The 17,808-nt window shown below is 38.1% G+C and overlaps 1 protein-coding gene across 1 annotated transcript; it reads left to right on the top strand.

Moving 5' to 3' along the window:
• Nucleotides 1-3,875: 3,875 nt before the first annotated feature.
• On the top strand, nucleotides 3,876-16,956 carry LOC127650929 (F-box/LRR-repeat protein 20). The gene is made up of 15 exons (XM_052136586.1): nucleotides 3,876-4,159; nucleotides 4,281-4,342; nucleotides 4,441-4,495; nucleotides 8,406-8,480; nucleotides 8,596-8,690; nucleotides 10,218-10,286; nucleotides 10,393-10,488; nucleotides 10,587-10,713; nucleotides 11,466-11,540; nucleotides 11,720-11,850; nucleotides 11,969-12,029; nucleotides 13,209-13,253; nucleotides 14,625-14,681; nucleotides 14,811-15,023; nucleotides 16,813-16,956. The coding sequence occupies exons 2-15, from the start codon at nucleotides 4,281-4,283 to the stop codon at nucleotides 16,918-16,920; spliced, it is 1,269 nt and encodes a 422-aa protein (XP_051992546.1). The 5' UTR covers nucleotides 3,876-4,159; the 3' UTR covers nucleotides 16,921-16,956.
• Nucleotides 16,957-17,808: the final 852 nt, after the last annotated feature.

Here is a 17,808-nt window from a genome sequence, read left to right as displayed (position 1 = left end):
GTAGTGAACCGTAAATGTACAGGCATCAAAATTACATCCCGTAAAGCCTGAAACATGGTCACCATATGTTTTACGGTAAACGGTAGTGAACCGTAAATGTACAGGCATCAAAATTACATCCCGTTAAGCCTGAAACATGGTCACCATATGTTTTACGGTAAACGGTAGTGAACCGTAAATGTACAGGCATCAAAATTACATCCCGTAAAGCCTGAAACATGGTCACCATATGTTTTACGGTAAACGGTAGTGAACCGTAAATGTACAGGCATCAAAATTACATCCCGTAAAGCCTGAAACATGGTCACCATATGTTTTACGGTAAACGGTAGTGAACCATAAATGTACAGGCATCAAAATGGAGTGGTGGTGGCGTAGTGGCTAAAGCACAGGGCTGTTAATCAGAAGGTTGCAGGTTCTAACCCCACAGCCACCACCATTGTGTCCTTGAGCAAGACACTTAACTCCAGGTTGCTCCGGGGGGATTGTCCCTGTAATAAGTGCACTGTAAGTCGCTTTGGATAAAAGCGTCTGCCAAATGCATAAATGTAAATAAAAATGTAAATGTAAAATTACATCCCGTTAAGCCTGAAACATGGTCACCATATGTTTTACGGTAAACGGTAGTGAACCGTAAATGTACAGGCATCAAAATGACATCCCGTAAAGCCTGAAACATGGTCACCATATGTTTTACGGTAAACGGTAGTGAACCGTAAATGTACAGGCATCAAAATTACATACCGTAAAGCCTGAAACATGGTCACCATATGTTTTACGGTAAACGGTAGTGAACCGTAAATGTACAGGCATCAAAATGACATCCCGTAAAGCCTGAAACATGGTCACCATATGTTTTACGGTAAACGGTAGTGAACCGTAAATGTACAGGCATCAAAATTACATCCCGTTTAGCCTGAAACATGGTCACCATATGTTTTACGGTAAACGGTAGTGAACCGTAAATGTACAGGCATCAAAATTACATCTTGTAAAACCTGAAACATGGTCACCATATGTTTTACGGTAAACGGTAGTGAACCGTAAATGTACAGGCATCAAAATTACATCTTGTAAAGCCTGAAACATGGTCACCATATGTTTTACGGTAAACGGTAGTGAACCGTAAATGTACAGGCATCAAAATTACATCCCGTTAAGCCTGAAACATGGTCACCATATGTTTTACGGTAAACGGTAGTGAACCGTAAATGTACAGGCATCAAAATTACATCCCGTTTAGCCTGAAACATGGTCACCATATGTTTTACGGTAAACGGTAGTGAACCGTAAATGTACAGGCATCAAAATTACATCTTGTAAAACCTGAAACATGGTCACCATATGTTTTACGGTAAACGGTAGTGAACCGTAAATGTACAGGCATCAAAATTACATCTTGTAAAGCCTGAAACATGGTCACCATATGTTTTACGGTAAACGGTAGTGAACCGTAAATGTACAGGCATCAAAATTACATCCCGTTTAGCCTGAAACATGGTCACCATATGTTTTACGGTAAACGGTAGTGAACCGTAAATGTACAGGCATCAAAATTACATCTTGTAAAGCCTGAAACATGGTCACCATATGTTTTACAGTAAACGGTAGTGAACCGTAAATGTACAGGCATCAAAATTACATCCCGTAAAGCCTGAAACAAGGTCACCATATGTTTTACAGTAAACGGTAGTGAACCGTAAATGTACAGGCATCAAAATTACATCCCGTAAAGCCTGAAACATGGTCACCATATGTTTTACAGTAAACGGTAGTGAACCGTAAATGTACAGGCATCAAAATTACATCCCGTAAAGCCTGAAACAAGGTCACCATATGTTTTACTGTAAACGGTAGTGAACCGTAAATATACAGGCATCAAAATTACATCCCGTAAAGCCTGAAACATGGCCACCATATGTTTTACAGTAAATTTCTGGCAACTACAGCTGTTGGTATTTTACCGTAAATTAAACAGACTTTGTTTACAGATAGTCTGCCTTTGTTATTGTGGAAATGCAGTTGTTTATATGTCAGATAAGTGAGTGTAGAGTTGATGAAGGTTTCTAGACATATCAGAACGCATTCAATTGTGATGCATTACAACTGTGTTGTACCTAATATGATAGATTAGATGAGGAGAAGTGTCATTCACTAGAACTGGAGTCAATAGTGGCTAACTGTGTGGTGAAAATGGTGCAAAGTTAGAAATAGATATGTAGAAAAACATGCAAAAATACATTTCAACAGTTTTTAAGCAAAAACAGTCAGTGGAAAGGTCAGGCAAATTAGTAATCTAACCCGTGACCTAGAAAAAATAAAAAAAGCACTGAATTTGAAATTGGCTTATATGTTACCAACCATACTTAAAAACTACACACACACACACACACACACACACACACTGAAAGGTATCCAGATGTTTGACTTTTGAGTTTGTAAGTCTGGCACTAATGTGATAAAGTAATGAAAATGATCTTATATGGAAAGAAAGTTTTTATAATTTTAAATCAGCATACATGAAATACAGTATAATATATGCAATGATGTATAAATACTTAAAAATTTCATGTTACAGTAATGACAATTTTGGTCGTAAATGTGCTTTGAAAATGAAAATAATTTCACAATGCAAAAAATCATAATGGCAATTTGTTTTATTTTGATATTTAAAGAATTGATTTTGAAATATTGCACGGGCATGTTCTGGGCAGGCTGTGTAAACATATAATATAAGAAGCACTTCATGATATAATATGAAAGCCAACCAGTGAGAAAGAGTGGTTTGGGTGAACCAGAAACAATTTATTAAAGGGACAGTTCATGTTGGCACCCATTCACCTGCATTGTATGATCCAAAAGAGCTGAGAAATTCTTCAAAAAAATCTTTGTTCGTGTTCTGCAGAAGAAAGAAAGTCATACACATCTGGGATGGCATGAGGGTGAGTAAATGATGAGAAAATTTTCATTTTTGGGTGAACTGTCTCTTTAATCATTCCTGGCTTGTAACAGTCTGCAGCCAATCAGCTCATGGCTTATCCTTAAACAAACAAACAAACAGATCCATAGAGAATTGAGAGGTGAAAATAAGAAGAATAGAAATGAGTAAAGCTGTAAGCTGTAAACCGTTTGGTTGTTGCTCTCAGCTGATTTGGTGTTTCAAAGGCAAACAGGGGTGGACTGTTCGCTGTCCTTTTCTGCATATCGTGCCACCGATTTGTCTCGTTCTGCATAACGCGGCGGCTCATTTCAGCTTATCGTGGCCCATTTCGTGGCCGGCCCACCCGGTCCACCCGGTCCTCCCGATGGCCAGTCCACCCCCGATCGTCCCCGAAGTGCGTCGGCCCACCTGGAAAATGCCCGATATGCCAGATTACCAATTCAGCCCTGAAGGCAAATAAGAGGCCTACAAGGCTAGAATTGCAATATACAGTATAAAAGTGATTTATTATAGTCTATATATAGAATACAAGTGCAAATGAGAACGATGATTTTCATAACTTACGTTGTGTCCTTTTCCTCTTGCAAAATGATTGCCTTTAATAGACTTGGAATATTGCACATGCGTCATAGGAACTACATTTATGGTACTTTTGCGATGCTTTAATGTCATTTTTGGAGCTTGATCACCCCAGTACCCGTTCAGTGTCATTGTAATATAGCAACCTGGTCTTCCATGGAAGAAATCAAGTAGGTTTTGAATGACATGAGAGCGAGTAAATGATGAAAGATATTATGATTATTTTGGTAAACTAACCCTTCAGTTGCACTTATGGAACAAAAAACTGCTGGTATCAAATTATTGGTATCAAATAGACAGAGGTAGGACTGGCAGAAACAGTTTTGTGTGTTCACCACTATTCTTGGATATAAAGTAGTCACTTCCTAATAAAAGGAATATCCAGTCCTGTCTGAATTATTTAGGAGGACAATTTGTATCTCTTGTTACCACGTGGAAAAAAGGCTATGTGGTTTGACGAGAACAAAATAAGCAAGCTTTTGGTGTTGTTTATTCTGAATGTTTGGCACAAATCCAACATACTCTTAAGAGCCCAGGTCACACAGTCAAGTCAGTGTTAGGCTTTGGAGCAGTTTGCCACCGGACGAATAATCCACCTTCCAAAAATGCAGAATTTGCGATGGTAATTCACTCTTCAGGGTATGTGTGATTATTCAATGTTAAATACTTCCTCTTTACCCAGCTACAAGGGGGCATATCAAAGAATATTGTCATTGATATTTAAACTTTGAAAGCTTAATACACATTTCTCTGTCCTCAGATGTTCTCCAATAATGATGAAGCTGCTATCAACAAGAAGCTGCCAAAGGAGCTGTTGTTACGGTTGGTGTGAACCCTAGTTTTCCATGTTTTTGAACAGACAGAAGAATTTATTGATGTTTTAATTGTTGATCAATGTCTCGTCCTTTTTCTTCCCCCAGAATTTTCTCATTCCTTGATGTAGTAACACTTTGCCGCTGTGCACAAGTCTCACGAGTAAGTACAGATATTCTTGGTGCTTTAAGACTGGTGTTTTGAGGCACATTAAAGGTTCACCCAAAAATAGGAAATTCTGTTATTTACTCACCCGCATGTCGTTCCAAACCCGTATGATGTTCTTTCTTTTGTGAGATTTTTGGACAAATACCCTGGCCACTTTTGTCCATATGATGAAAGTGAATGAGAAATGGGGCAGCCAAGCTCCAAAATAATAAAAAGCAAAAGTGATATATTTCAATCAGTGTTGTGTGGTGGACTTCTGAACTGAGGAGGCAGCGTGCCATTTCAGGGTTCAGGCTTTTTTTTTTGTCCAATGTAAATTCATATTTCAGTTCCATTTGATATTTACATAGTTTTCAGGTTAAACCATTCAGAAATCTGATATAAAACACATATGTTCATGTATGGTTTTTACTGATATGAAAAGTAACATACCGGCACATACATGCAACATACTGCAATACAACAAATATGAATGTTTTCATATACTGTATATAACATATATTTCCCCAAATCCTTGTGGTGTTTGAAAATGTAGCCTACATACAGTGCCCTCCACTAACATTGGCACCCTTGGGAAATATGAGCCAAGAGGTTTATCCTTATTATTGTTTATCCTTTAGATCTTTAAATGTGGCACAATTATTGGCTCCCAATACTTTGTGCAACCTCCATTGGCCTAGATAACAGCTGTGAGTCTTCTCCTATAATGCCTAATGAGGTTGGATAATACATAGCAGTGGATCTGAGACCATTCCTCTATACAGAATCTCTCCAGATCCTTCAAATTCAGAGGACCATGTAGATGGACTCTCCTCTTTAGTTCACCCAAAAGGTTTTCTATGTGGTTCAGATCAGGGACTGTGATGGTCATGGCAGAACCTTGATTTTGTGGTCTATGAACCATTTTTGTGTTGATTTTGATTTGTGTTTTGGATTATTGTCCTGCTGGAAGATCCAACCAGGGCCTATTGTAAGCTTTATGGCAGAGGCAGCCAGGTTTTGATTTTTTTGATCTGTTAGTATATGATAGAGTCCATGATGCCATGTATCCGAACAAGATGTCCAGGACCTCTGGCAGGAAAAGTGCCCCACAACATTAAATTAATGCCACCACCATATTTAACCATGGGCATACTTTTCCATATGACTACCTCTCTGTGTGCGCCAAACCCATCACTGGTGTTTGCTGCCAAAATCTTTTGTTTCATCTGACCATAGAACCTGGTCCCATTGAAGTTTCAGTAGAGTCTGGCAAACTTAAGTTGCTTGAGTTTTGTTGGATGAGAGCAGAGGCTTTTATCTTGAAACCCTCACAAACAACTTGTGGTGATGTAGGTGGCATCTGATTGTAATTTTGGAGACTTTCTGACCCCAAGACCCAACTATCCTCCTCACTGTGCATGGAGACAATATAGACACACGTCCTCTTCCAGACTGATTCTTAATATCTCCAGTTGATTGGAACTTCTTATTCATTGCCCTGATGGTGGAAATGGGCATTTTGCCACACATCATCACAGTATTCTTTGGTCTTAACCATTGTGATGAACGACTAAGGGAATTTGGCCTGTATGTTACCTCCATATTTATATAGCCTTCTGAAGTCATGGCTGAACAATTTAATGTTCCTAGTCATCCAGGTGTACTAAAAAATATAAAATAGGAATATAATTCAGATGTATTTTACTCATAAGAATATCTAGGGGTGCCAATAATTGTGGCAAACGTGTTTCGGAGAAAAATATTTATTTAATCATGGGACTTTTCCTCACGTTTATTTTATTTTACTTCAATTAAAGGATAGATTTTTGTGAATATTTTGAATGCAAGATCAAAAGGATAAACAATAAAGAATTTTGGCAGCACGAGGGGGATCTACACAATATTAGGCAGGTGGTTTTAATGTTGTGGCTCATCTGTGTGTGTGTGTGTGTGTGTGTGTGTGTGTGTGTGTGTGTGTGTGTGTGTGTGTGTGTGTGTGTATATATATATAAAAAAAACAAATTAATCTGTGCTGAACTATCAGTTATCGGCAAAAATCATTGTTGACCGCTGAAAGTAAAAAAACATTTATTTCTCTGTTTCTTCTGTGGCCTAAACCCTTTATCTTTGAAAATATAGGCTACAAAAAGCATTTATGGCCATTTAAAATCAATGTTTATGGACTAATTTATGATTATTAATGCAATGATCTACTGTTGATAAAGTACTGCTCAAACAGTATATATTAGCTCAGATGACAATGTGTACTTTGTAGTGATTTTATTGTAATATACTGTAGATAATTTTGTGTTGAGAAGTGCATGTTTAGTTTCCCTTATGTCTTTGTGTAACCTCGGAGCACAGACATTTCAGATTAAGAGTCCACAGTGTATTTTAGGCTTGTTTATAATAAAAAGTCCCACGTTATGCACCAAATCGTTTTGTAGTTATTGTTGGGATTTCGGTTGCACAACAAATATGCATCTGGTATTTTACTCCTTTTGGACTCTTGCAGCCTCTGTGTCTGTGTCCGTCACAGTAAGGACATTTTTTTTTAAATTAGTGTCTGATTAACCAGTTATCAGACTTTTCGACAATGCACCTTAATCAAAATAAAATGGCCATATGCCAGATTTCTGCATGAGAAGGCACATGAAAAAATACCTTTTTTATCTTACACTGTCAATAAGCATTCAATAATCATGTTATTGTATGTTTATATTAACAGTCTATATTAAATCAAGTCCGATCAAAGACTCATCAAGTTTATGCTTTTTATTATAATGATTCATTTTACATTTCTTTAAAAAGAATACCTAAAAAACACAAAGTCACAGGACTAAATGACAACAGACCTGTCACTCTCACATCTGTGGTCATGAAGCCATTTGAGAGATGGGTTTTGGCCTACCGGAAGGACATCACTGCACCCCCTTCAGTTTGCTTACCGAGCAAACAGGTCTGTGGATGATGCAGTCAAAATGGTACTGCAATATATCCTGGAACACCTCGTCAGACCTTTGTGGACTTCAGTTCTGTCCTGTGTACATCTATAACTGTCTGGTTTGGATCAGCTACGAAATCAGACAGAAGGAAAATACAACAGACTGTCAGGACTGCTGAGAGGATGTTTGGTGCCCCCCTGCCCACCCTCGAAGACCTGTACATCTCCAGAGTGAGGAAACGTGCAGGTAGAATCACTCTGGACTCCACATCCCCTGCCCACACCCTGTTTGAACTGTTGCCCTCAGGGTGGCACTACAGAGCACCAGGACATCCAGGCACAAGAACAGTTTCGACCCTCAGGCCATTTTCCACATGAACAATTAAACTGCTCAGGACTCCCCCATAGTGCAATAATGTAAATATCTCATGTTCATATGTAATTCAATAACTGTACATTCCCCTACATTGCACATACATTACCATTTGCACATGTACATACCCCATTCTATGTTATATGTGCTATTATTTGTATGTCTATTTATACTCTTACCTTGTTTTATATTCTGTGTCTCACTGTAATGCATTTGTTTCTCCTATCACAAAAAATAAATAAATATATAAATCCTTGTGTACGTGAGAATACTTGCCAATAAAGCTCATTCTGATACAGCAACAAGCATATTTCATGTATCTTTTATTTGTTTGCCTATAAATGTTACCATATTTTTGGATCATTAGTTATCCAAACAGTAAACATTGCAGGTGTCACGATGACACAGAGCTGTACCTTTAAGAACGAGTGCTCACTGAAATCCGCTTCACTTTCAGACCCTTTTAGGTTTTAAGACATTTAAAGTCGGTTAGTTGTTTACTCTGCAAATAGCCTCTCCACTTTCATCAGTTGCAAAGCGATTTGTGGGGACTGGGCTGAACTTTTTTAATGTCTTTATCTCTCAATCTTTCTGATTTTTCTCAGTCATGGAACGTGTTGGCTCTGGATGGCAGTAACTGGCAGCGTATTGACCTCTTCGACTTCCAAAGAGACATTGAGGTGGGCAAAGGAGGATTTGTTCACAAGCAATTATAGCACTTGTACTTGTAGGCATTTTAATCATTACTTGGCACAAAAATGTGTCTGTAATCTTTAAAAATCCATTCATTTACAGGGCCGTGTTGTGGAGAATATTTCAAAACGTTGTGGAGGCTTCCTGAGGAAGTTAAGTCTCAGAGGATGCCTTGGAGTTGGAGACAGTGCACTCAGGTGAGTGTGTTTGCGAATCCTTTTTGAAAACAGTCATTATGTTGGCTTGACAAAGCCACCATACTGTTATTCTTCAAGCTTTGTTTAGGGTTTAGAAATCCTCCTACTGCTTTCAAGCTACATCCACCAAACTTGGTACAGACCTTCAGACTGTTCTAAGTGGTTTTAAAAACATTTATAATTTTTTTTTCTTCCCAATTTGGAATGCCCAATTCCCAATGTGCTCTTAAGTCCTCGTGGTGGTTTAGTTTCTCGCCTCAATCAGGGTGGTGGAGGACAGTCAATCCGTGCATCTTATCACGCGGCTCCTTGAGCGTGTTACCGCGGAGACATAGCGCGTGTGGAGGCTTCACACTATTCTCCACAGCATCCACTCACAACTCACCACAGGCTCCACCTAGAGGGAGAACCACATTATAGCGACCATGAGGAGGTTACCCCATGTGACTCTACCCTCCCTAGCAACTGGGCCAATTTGGTTGCTTAGGAGACCTGGCTGGAGTCACTCAGCACACCCTGGATTCAAACACACGACCCCAGCGGTAGTAGTCTAACTTGGTGTTCTATGTCTTTTCTAACTGATTGGACTTGCTGTTTTTGCAGAGCAGATGATAAAAAATCGGAAAAATCCCATAGGCCCCTTGCATTTAATTCATGTTCAAATGGGCCAATGGAAAGCTTGTTACTTACTGTTGGAGTACAAACTCCAACTGTCTAAAAATTCAAATGTAAACAAACCCACACAAGACTTTTGTGCCCTTCAAGTGGAGTTGGAAATATTGTAAGCATGAGTTCCGAACAACCTTGTGATGTCATACATAGTGGGAAACTCTGAATTCTACTGTAGATGATGCACGAGTTGCGACGTTAGAAGGGGCATGTCGACAGGAAAGATGATGGAAACCATTGATTTTGCTAAAATATTTCAGCTTCTGTTCTTTATTGTAATAATATGAATTTGTTATATATGATGGTAAACCTAATGATATGATGTGAATGATATGAACTAATGACTCACCCTCGCGGTTTAAGCAAATTAATAATTTGTAAATCATAAACGTCGTGTATAGATGATGCAAGTTTATTCACTTATGTTTATTCACTTGTATAACAAAAAAAAAGAGCTTTTGTCTGCATTCATAGTGTATTTGTTTTAAGTTGGGCTTCTTCCGTATTTTGTTTCCTACTTGACTGCGGGACAAGTCGTAGTAAGGAATGCCCAACTTAGAGGTAGGAGCTTCCCAGGTTCATTTGAAGACAGCCTTTGATCTGCTTTAAGTTGCTCTCTCTCTCTTTCTATCTGACTGTCTATGTGACTGTCTGTCTGACTATCTGGCTAGCTAGCTAGCATTTTGTCTTACTGTAATATCTGTATAGCCATCAAACTTTAAAACAAGGCTTTGTCTAGCCAACATCAAAGCTTCTCTTGACACAATGTACTTATCTTGTTATTTTTGCAATTGATGCAGAAATGATACACTTCACCTTTTAAAGCGGTCTGATTTGGATTTATTATATCTGTCACAGAACGTTTGCCCAAAACTGCAGAAATATTGAGCTGCTCAGTCTCAATGGTTGCACCAAGATCACTGACAGGTAGGTGAACGTGTGTGCGACTTTGTGACTGTGGTTGTGAAAGCATCTTTTTGATGTTTTGAAAGTATTGTGTTGATGCATTGAAATTATGTTGGTCTTTTTGCAGTACGTGTAACAGCTTGAGTAAATTTTGTCCCAAATTGAAGCACTTGGATCTCGCCTCCTGCACTTCAATCACCAACCTGTCGCTCAAAGCACTGAGGTCAGAGGTCACAGACATGCATAACGGGAGAAGTTGGGCACATGTTTATTAAGCAAAATGCCTCACTTGGAGCTAAATCGCTATCTCTTTTATTTTAGTGAAGGGTGTCCTTTACTAGAACAGTTGAACATCTCATGGTGTGACCAGGTGACCAAAGACGGCATACAAGCGCTTGTGAGATGTTGTCCAGGACTCAGAGGCCTTTTTCTCAAGGGCTGCACACAGGTAGTCTCAGAGCCGGTTTTCACATGTTCCAAGCCTTGATCACTTTACCTATTTTTCCTGTAAACCCACACTTATGACCAGCTCTACATGAGCGACCAATCACTTGTTTTTAAATGTTTGTTCATTGGCATGAGGATGTAAAGTAAAGATTCAATGCCATAAACATCAACACATTTGTCAAATCGAGCAATTTAGTTGTTTCCTAGTGAATTAAATCCGGTGCACCTTGCCTATCAGAAAATGCATAAAGGGATAGTTCGTCCAGATATGAAAATTCCGTCATTATTCTCTCACCCTCATGTTGCCTTAAACCAGAATGCTGTTATTGTTTCTGTGGAACGTAAAAAATAATTTTACCATTCAGCTCCAAAGAAGACAGAAATAAAAAATAAAAAATCCCATTATAAAAGTAGTACATATGCTATTGTATGGCTTTAATTTAACGCACACAAGTCCTAATTTTATGGTGCATTTTGTGATGTGTTTGTGAGTTTCATGGGGAACAATATAGCCTAACACGAGGGTGAGAAGCTAATGAAAGAATTAGCATTTTGGTTAAACAATGAAACTATTTGTGTTGCTTAAAAGCCAGCCAATCAGATTGAAGTCTTGAGAAAGCTTTAATGTCTTAAAAACATTATTCTTGAGTTTTGTATGACAATATGTTCCTTGTTTGGAAGTCGCTTTAGATAAGTGTTGGTCTGCTAAATGACTAAATGTATTATCTGTCATTCTTTATGTTTTTTCTTTAGTTGGAAGATGAAGCGCTCAAGCATATTGGAGCACATTGTCCAGAGCTGGTCACACTCAATTTGCAGACGTGTTCGGTAAGACACAAACACTCTCACGTTCTGTCACATTCACGGCACACAAGAATCCATGTTACTCGGTTTAACGTTTAATATCAATAGAAAGACACTTTTCATAATGTGCACAGGGGTGTGTTTGAACATTTCCAATGGATGTGTATTTGATTTTGGAATGTCTCTCTGTGTGAACTGAGTAGCAGATCACAGATGAAGGTCTTATAACCATCTGTCGGGGGTGTCATCGGTTGCAGTCTTTGTGTGTGTCTGGCTGTGCAAACATCACAGATGCAATTCTCAATGCCTTGGGCCAAAACTGCCCCCGCCTCAGGTACTTTTGTCATAAACACATAAATTAGCTCCCAAGCACACATAATGAAAGAGTTTATGAAAAAGTATCTTTTAAACTTTGGATCAGTGATGGATTGTCTCTCTCTGTCTCTCTGCAGAATATTAGAGGTGGCACGCTGCTCTCAGCTTACTGATGTAGGTTTCACCTCATTAGCACGGGTGAGTGAACGTCCCAACAAACACGTCTCAGCTTAAAGGGATAGTTCACCCCAAAATTCCAATTCTCTCATAATTTACTCACCCTCATGCCATCCAAGATGTGTATGACTTTCTTTCTTCTGCAGAATGCAAATGAAGATTTTAGAAGAATATCTCAGCACTGTAGGTCCATTCAATGCAAGTCAACAACGTTCAAAACTTTGAAGCTTAAAAAAGCTAAAAAAAGCAAGCATAAAAGTAATCCATACGACTCCAGAGGTTAAATATAGATCTTCAGAAGAGATATGATAGGTGTGGGTGAGAAACGGTTCCATTTGTAAGTCCTTTTTTACTATAAATCTCCACTTTCACTTTCACATGCTTCTTTTGTATTTGGCAATTTACATTATTTGTGCATATCTCCACCTACTCGGCGGGGAGGAGAATTTATAGTAAAAAATGACTTAAGTATTGATCTGTTTCTTACCCACAGCTATCATATTCTTTAAGAAGACATGGATTTAACCACAGGAGTCATATGGATTACTTTTATGCTGCATTTATGTGCTTTTTGACCCTATTGACTTGCATTGTATGGACAAACAGAGCTGAGATATTCTTCTAAAAATCTTTGGTTGTGTTCAACAGAAGAAAGTAAGTCATACATATATGAGATGGTATTAGAGTGAGTAAATATTCTTCATGTTGTTCCAAACCCATATGACTTTCTATCTACTGCAGAACACAAAAAGAGATATTTAAAAAATGTCGTGATCGCTGATTTCCATACAATAGCAGGTTATAGTGACTATTTTTAACGCTTAAAAAAGCACTCAAAAGTGTCATACAAGGAGTCCATGCAAATCGTGCATCATATTTCAAATCTTCTGAAGGTATTTGATCACTTTGTGATGAACAGAACAAAAAAGTTGTTATTCACTCTTAAATGTATACAGAGCCCAAATCAAATACGGCGACACGCCAATAACATCAAACCTCACTGGTTTCATGAGTCATGACATTTGGCCATGAAAAGCACAAGAACAAATGAGGTTATTGTCACCGTATTTGAGTTGATCAATGATTTGATAGTGAATAGACTGAACGTTGTTCCATTTATGCTAATCATCCAGTCCTTTTTGCAACACAAATCAAATGGATTAATGACATCTCCTCTTGTTTCCTCTTGCTTTTTTCCAGAACTGTCATGAGTTAGAAAAGATGGATTTGGAAGAGTGTGTACAGGTGAGTCAGAACGTGTTGGCAGTTTGGGATATATTGAAATAAAACAGCATTTACATTCATTCAACTCAACTCAAAATAAATAAATACATATTATTATTTTAAGATTTACACATTTCAGTTTAATAAAAAAAAAATATTCCATCAAGTTCAATTAAGAAATCAAATAAAAAAAATCTCAAATAAATTTAAAAAATGAAGTATTTTACGTTTTATTCATTTAAATTAGTTAAAAATTGCACAATTTAATTTAATGGAATTTTGTTATGAATTTTAAATATGTAAACTAGCCCAGAAAATCTGTTATTTGCTTGCTAGTAATTAAACGGCAGTAAAGAACATTGATTAAAGGTGCATTCAGTAACTTTTGCCTTTGTGTCATCTTAGACTTGGACACCTAGTGTGATGATGGATGCAGCCATCGTTTAAAATCAATAGTTTTCAGTTTTAGATGTCATTGTAGAAATGTAGCATTCACAGTCAGCCATGATTAATTTAACCAATGAGTGAAAGTGTCCAATAACAAGATGGTTACTGAGATTAAGCAAGTAGTATTCTGCTGGTCATGTGATTATAATAACATAGTAACCCCAAGTGTGGACGACCCTCTCCGTGTAGAATAAAACTGCTTTTATTAGGTTACTGATATGACCAGGGCTGGACTGGGAAGATAAATCGGCCCAGGATTTTACATGGAAACCGGCCAACCGGGGGGGGTTCGCTGTCCTAATCGCGTCGCCGTTTTGTGGTCCACTCTGCATAACACGCCGTCTCATTTAATCTTATCGCGGCCCATTGGGCACATTTTGCAGCCGTCCAACCGGCACGCTCGGTTCTCCCGGTGGCAAGTCCACCCCTGAACGGCCCCAAAGTGTGCCGGCCCACCGGGAAAATGCACGGTATGCCAGTTTACCAGTCCAGCCCCGGATATGACTGGGAGTCTTCATTTTAATGTGAGTGCTCATGATTTCCTACATATATAGCAAAATTGCAATTCATGTCTTTAGGAGTTAAACTTTTTTAATGAAGAACAATTTACTGAATGCACCTTTTAAATAATCATGAAATATGGTGATTAGATGGTCTTTAAGTTGATATAGTTTACTTACTGATCTTTTCTTATGTGTACTTGTTTAGCAATTATGCCACATGCAGTAAGCATCAACATTTATTTAGAAAAATTCATAATAATAATAATACAAAATAAATTCTTCCAATTTCATAAAATGACAGCTATGATATGATATACGATCACACCAGACCTTCAGTAGAGTAGTATAGCCTAACTAGGAAAAATATGCATTCACTTTAAATCATTTTGCATCACTTCCTCTCTAGAAATCACTCAAAAATAATCCATCACTTTCTTTGTAGATTACAGATGGTACGCTTATCCAGTTATCTGTTCACTGCCCTCGACTGCAGGTTCTGGTAAGGCTTATAAAAATAAAGTATACGAATCATTGAAAAAATGTCAAAGGTCTAGTCTAGGTTGCAACCACTTTTTAAGTAGTTATGGATGCGTTTATTCAATGTCTTTTGTTGTGTGATGTGTTTTAGAGTCTGTCTCACTGTGAGTTGATCACTGATGATGGCATCAGGCAGCTGGGCAGTGGACCCTGTGCTCATGACCGTCTGGAGGTGATCGAGCTGGATAACTGTCCGCTCATTACGGACGCATCATTAGAACATTTGAAAACCTGCCACAGCCTGGATCGCATCGAACTCTACGATTGTCAACAGATCACACGCGCTGGTATTAAACGCCTGAGGGTGAGTTGTGTTATACATATCAATTTCGATAAATATAGTTTAGTCTAGTTTAGTTCGACAAACTTGAGAATGATGGTGAAAACATACTTAAATATTAAGCTAAACTTTTAAATGTGACCAATATTTAAGAGAACATTTCATGTGAATTGAGTGCACAGTGCCATATTTAAAAGGTTATTACTAAAATAAAACATTTTAGGGATAAAGGTTCGGACATATTACTCCATTGGCATACTGTTATTGGCATACTATACAGCGGGGAAGTATGGGTTTTCGATTGCATCTATTTTATATATTTTGTCTTGTAATCCACTGAATTCAACTAAATCTGCAACCATGTAATTGACCGAGACCCAATATCTCCTTAAAGGGATAGTTCACCCAAAAATGAAAATTCTCTCATCATTTACTCACCCTCATGCCATCCCAGATGTGTATGACTTTCTGTCTACTGCGGAACACAAACAAAGATTTCTAGAAGAATATCTCAGTTTTGTAGGTTCATACAATGCAAGTGAATGGCGACCAAAACTTTGAAGCTCCAAAAAGCACACAAAGCAGCATAAAAGTAATCCATTGAACTCCAGTGGTTTTTATCCATGTCTTCTGAAGTAATCAAAGTTTTGGGTGTGAACAGACCAAAATATAACTCCTTTTTCACCATAAACCATGACATCAGCATGCTCCATGGCGACCATGATTTCAAGCTCGATTACACGTCCTATAGCACCATCTAGCGCTCTGCTTATGCACAAGCACAAGGAAGTATAATCAAGCCTGAAATCATGATTGTGCCAAGAGAATGCAATGGCAAGATATTCAATGGAAAAAAGTAATATTTTGGTCTGTTCTCATCTAAAATTGATTAGATTGCTTCAGAAGATATTGATTAAACCACTGGAGTCTTATGGATTACTTTTACACTCATGTGCTTTTTGGAGCTTCAAAGTTTTGGACCCTGTTGACTTTTATTGCTTCTAAAAATCTTTGTGTTCAGCAGAAGAGAGTCATACATATCTGGGATGGCATGAGGGTGAACAAATGATGAGATAATGTTCATTTTTGGGTGAGCTGTTCCTTTTAAATTTGAGTGATTGAACCTTTCAGATATTCATAATTCAGACAGTATTAGTATAGGTAATAGATATAAGGGGCAATTTGATATTCTTTACTAAACCATTTGATTTCATCTAATCTGAAATTTGATGTGAGCATAATATACTGTAATTCATAATTATTTAAAAAATATATACTGAAGAAACAAATGCAACTGGAAGGACAGTGTACACTTTTTAGCAATGGATATTTAATGAGCAGGTTTTTCAATGTCCAATAAAATTGTTATATTGAAACGGTGCTCATATGAGACACAAACTTGCTGCAATCAAAATTATGACACATTATTTACTCAAAACTCACAAAATAAATATTTAAAACAAAGTGTTAGCTCTCCTCTGAGGCGTCTGTAGATTGTAGAATTGACACAAGGTGGAGCTAAAACCTCTTTTTAATCGCCCAAGCAGACATGCCCAACTTATTCCATTATCAAAATGGCCAAATATGATCCGATGAATTGGCCTGGCAAATATAAATCAGTCAATCACTAGTTCTTGCCATGGAAAATTTGGGTTGGTTATTCACAGTGCAGGATTACTGTAATGTTAAGATTATTGTACACCAATGAACTTCACCTTATAATCATAATCTAAGATCCTTAATCATTTCATAACCTAACGTCCTGCAATAGAGTTATTTTTCCCCAAAAATATTTTCTGTTTTTCCTCTGTAGACTCATTTACCCAACATTAAAGTTCACGCCTACTTTGCACCCGTGACTCCGCCTCCATCGGTGGGCGGGAGCCGCCAGAGATTCTGCCGCTGCTGCATCCTTCTATGATGTAAAAACAGACTGCGCATCTTGACCTCTCACCCCCCCCCCCCGATCTACCTAGAGCACATGTTGGTGGTCCCTGGTCAGATCTGCTGTGAGGGACGGCGACCCTCTCTCGAGCTTTAATCAACACTACAGCCCCTTCGGTGGCTTTATATGAGACTCTTATAGGGTAATTTAAGTGGAGTGAATTCAATGTTGGGGAGTGTGATACTTTCTTCATTGAAAACAATTTGAGGAGCAGAGCGTGGGTCTTTATGAATATTGTGGCCAAGCAATAGGACGTTGTGCACAGTAACTATTCCTCCCTGTTATTGGATAAGACTATCAAAATTCAAGATCAAGGTAAAACCAGAAGACGATATCACAAGGTGCCCGGGACATGGAGGGTCATGCCAATGATCTGTTATGCCCGTACACAAACATACAGTAACTGTTGTCTTTAACCTGTCAACCCAACTTTGGACATGTATGGACACACATACACTACCAATCAAAGGTTTGGACACTGAGACGTTCTTTACTAATACTGTTTTACACATTTAAGAATAATGGTAGTCATCAAAACGATGGAATAACACAAATGGAAGGATTGGAGTTATGAAGTGACCAAAAATGAAAGCTTAGTAATATTTTAGCTTCTTTATTGAAGGAGTTCCCACGTGTGCTGGACACTCGCTGGCTTCTTTCCTGGCTCCGCTATTCACTCCAACTCATCCATTTCAAAAAGTTATTTTTTTTCCCCCAGTTTAGTTTTGTAAGGAAATTTATACACTTTATATTTGTCTGTAAAAGTGAGTTCGAGCAATTAATCATAAGCTTTTAGATGAAAAGGTTTGTAAGCGAATAAGAAACTTGAAAAGAGTCGAGGATGTCCAGACCTTTTACTGATAG

This window comes from Xyrauchen texanus, chromosome 10 (assembly GCF_025860055.1).
Source record: "Xyrauchen texanus isolate HMW12.3.18 chromosome 10, RBS_HiC_50CHRs, whole genome shotgun sequence".
NCBI lineage: Eukaryota > Metazoa > Chordata > Actinopteri > Cypriniformes > Catostomidae > Xyrauchen > Xyrauchen texanus.
Note: the sequence above shows the minus strand (reverse complement) of the source record. Positions and strands in the feature narration are given on the sequence as shown.

Excerpts from the sequence above, each read along its gene's own strand:
- LOC127650929 (XM_052136586.1), top strand. The coding sequence starts at position 4,281 with ATGTTCTCCAATAATGATGAAGCTGCTATCAACAAGAAGCTGCCAAAG. Across the intron at positions 11,541-11,719 it reads TCAATTTGCAGACGTGTTCG|CAGATCACAGATGAAGGTCT; the intron begins GTAAGACACAAA and ends TGAACTGAGTAG. Across the intron at positions 15,024-16,812 it reads CTGGTATTAAACGCCTGAGG|ACTCATTTACCCAACATTAA; the intron begins GTGAGTTGTGTT and ends TTTCCTCTGTAG.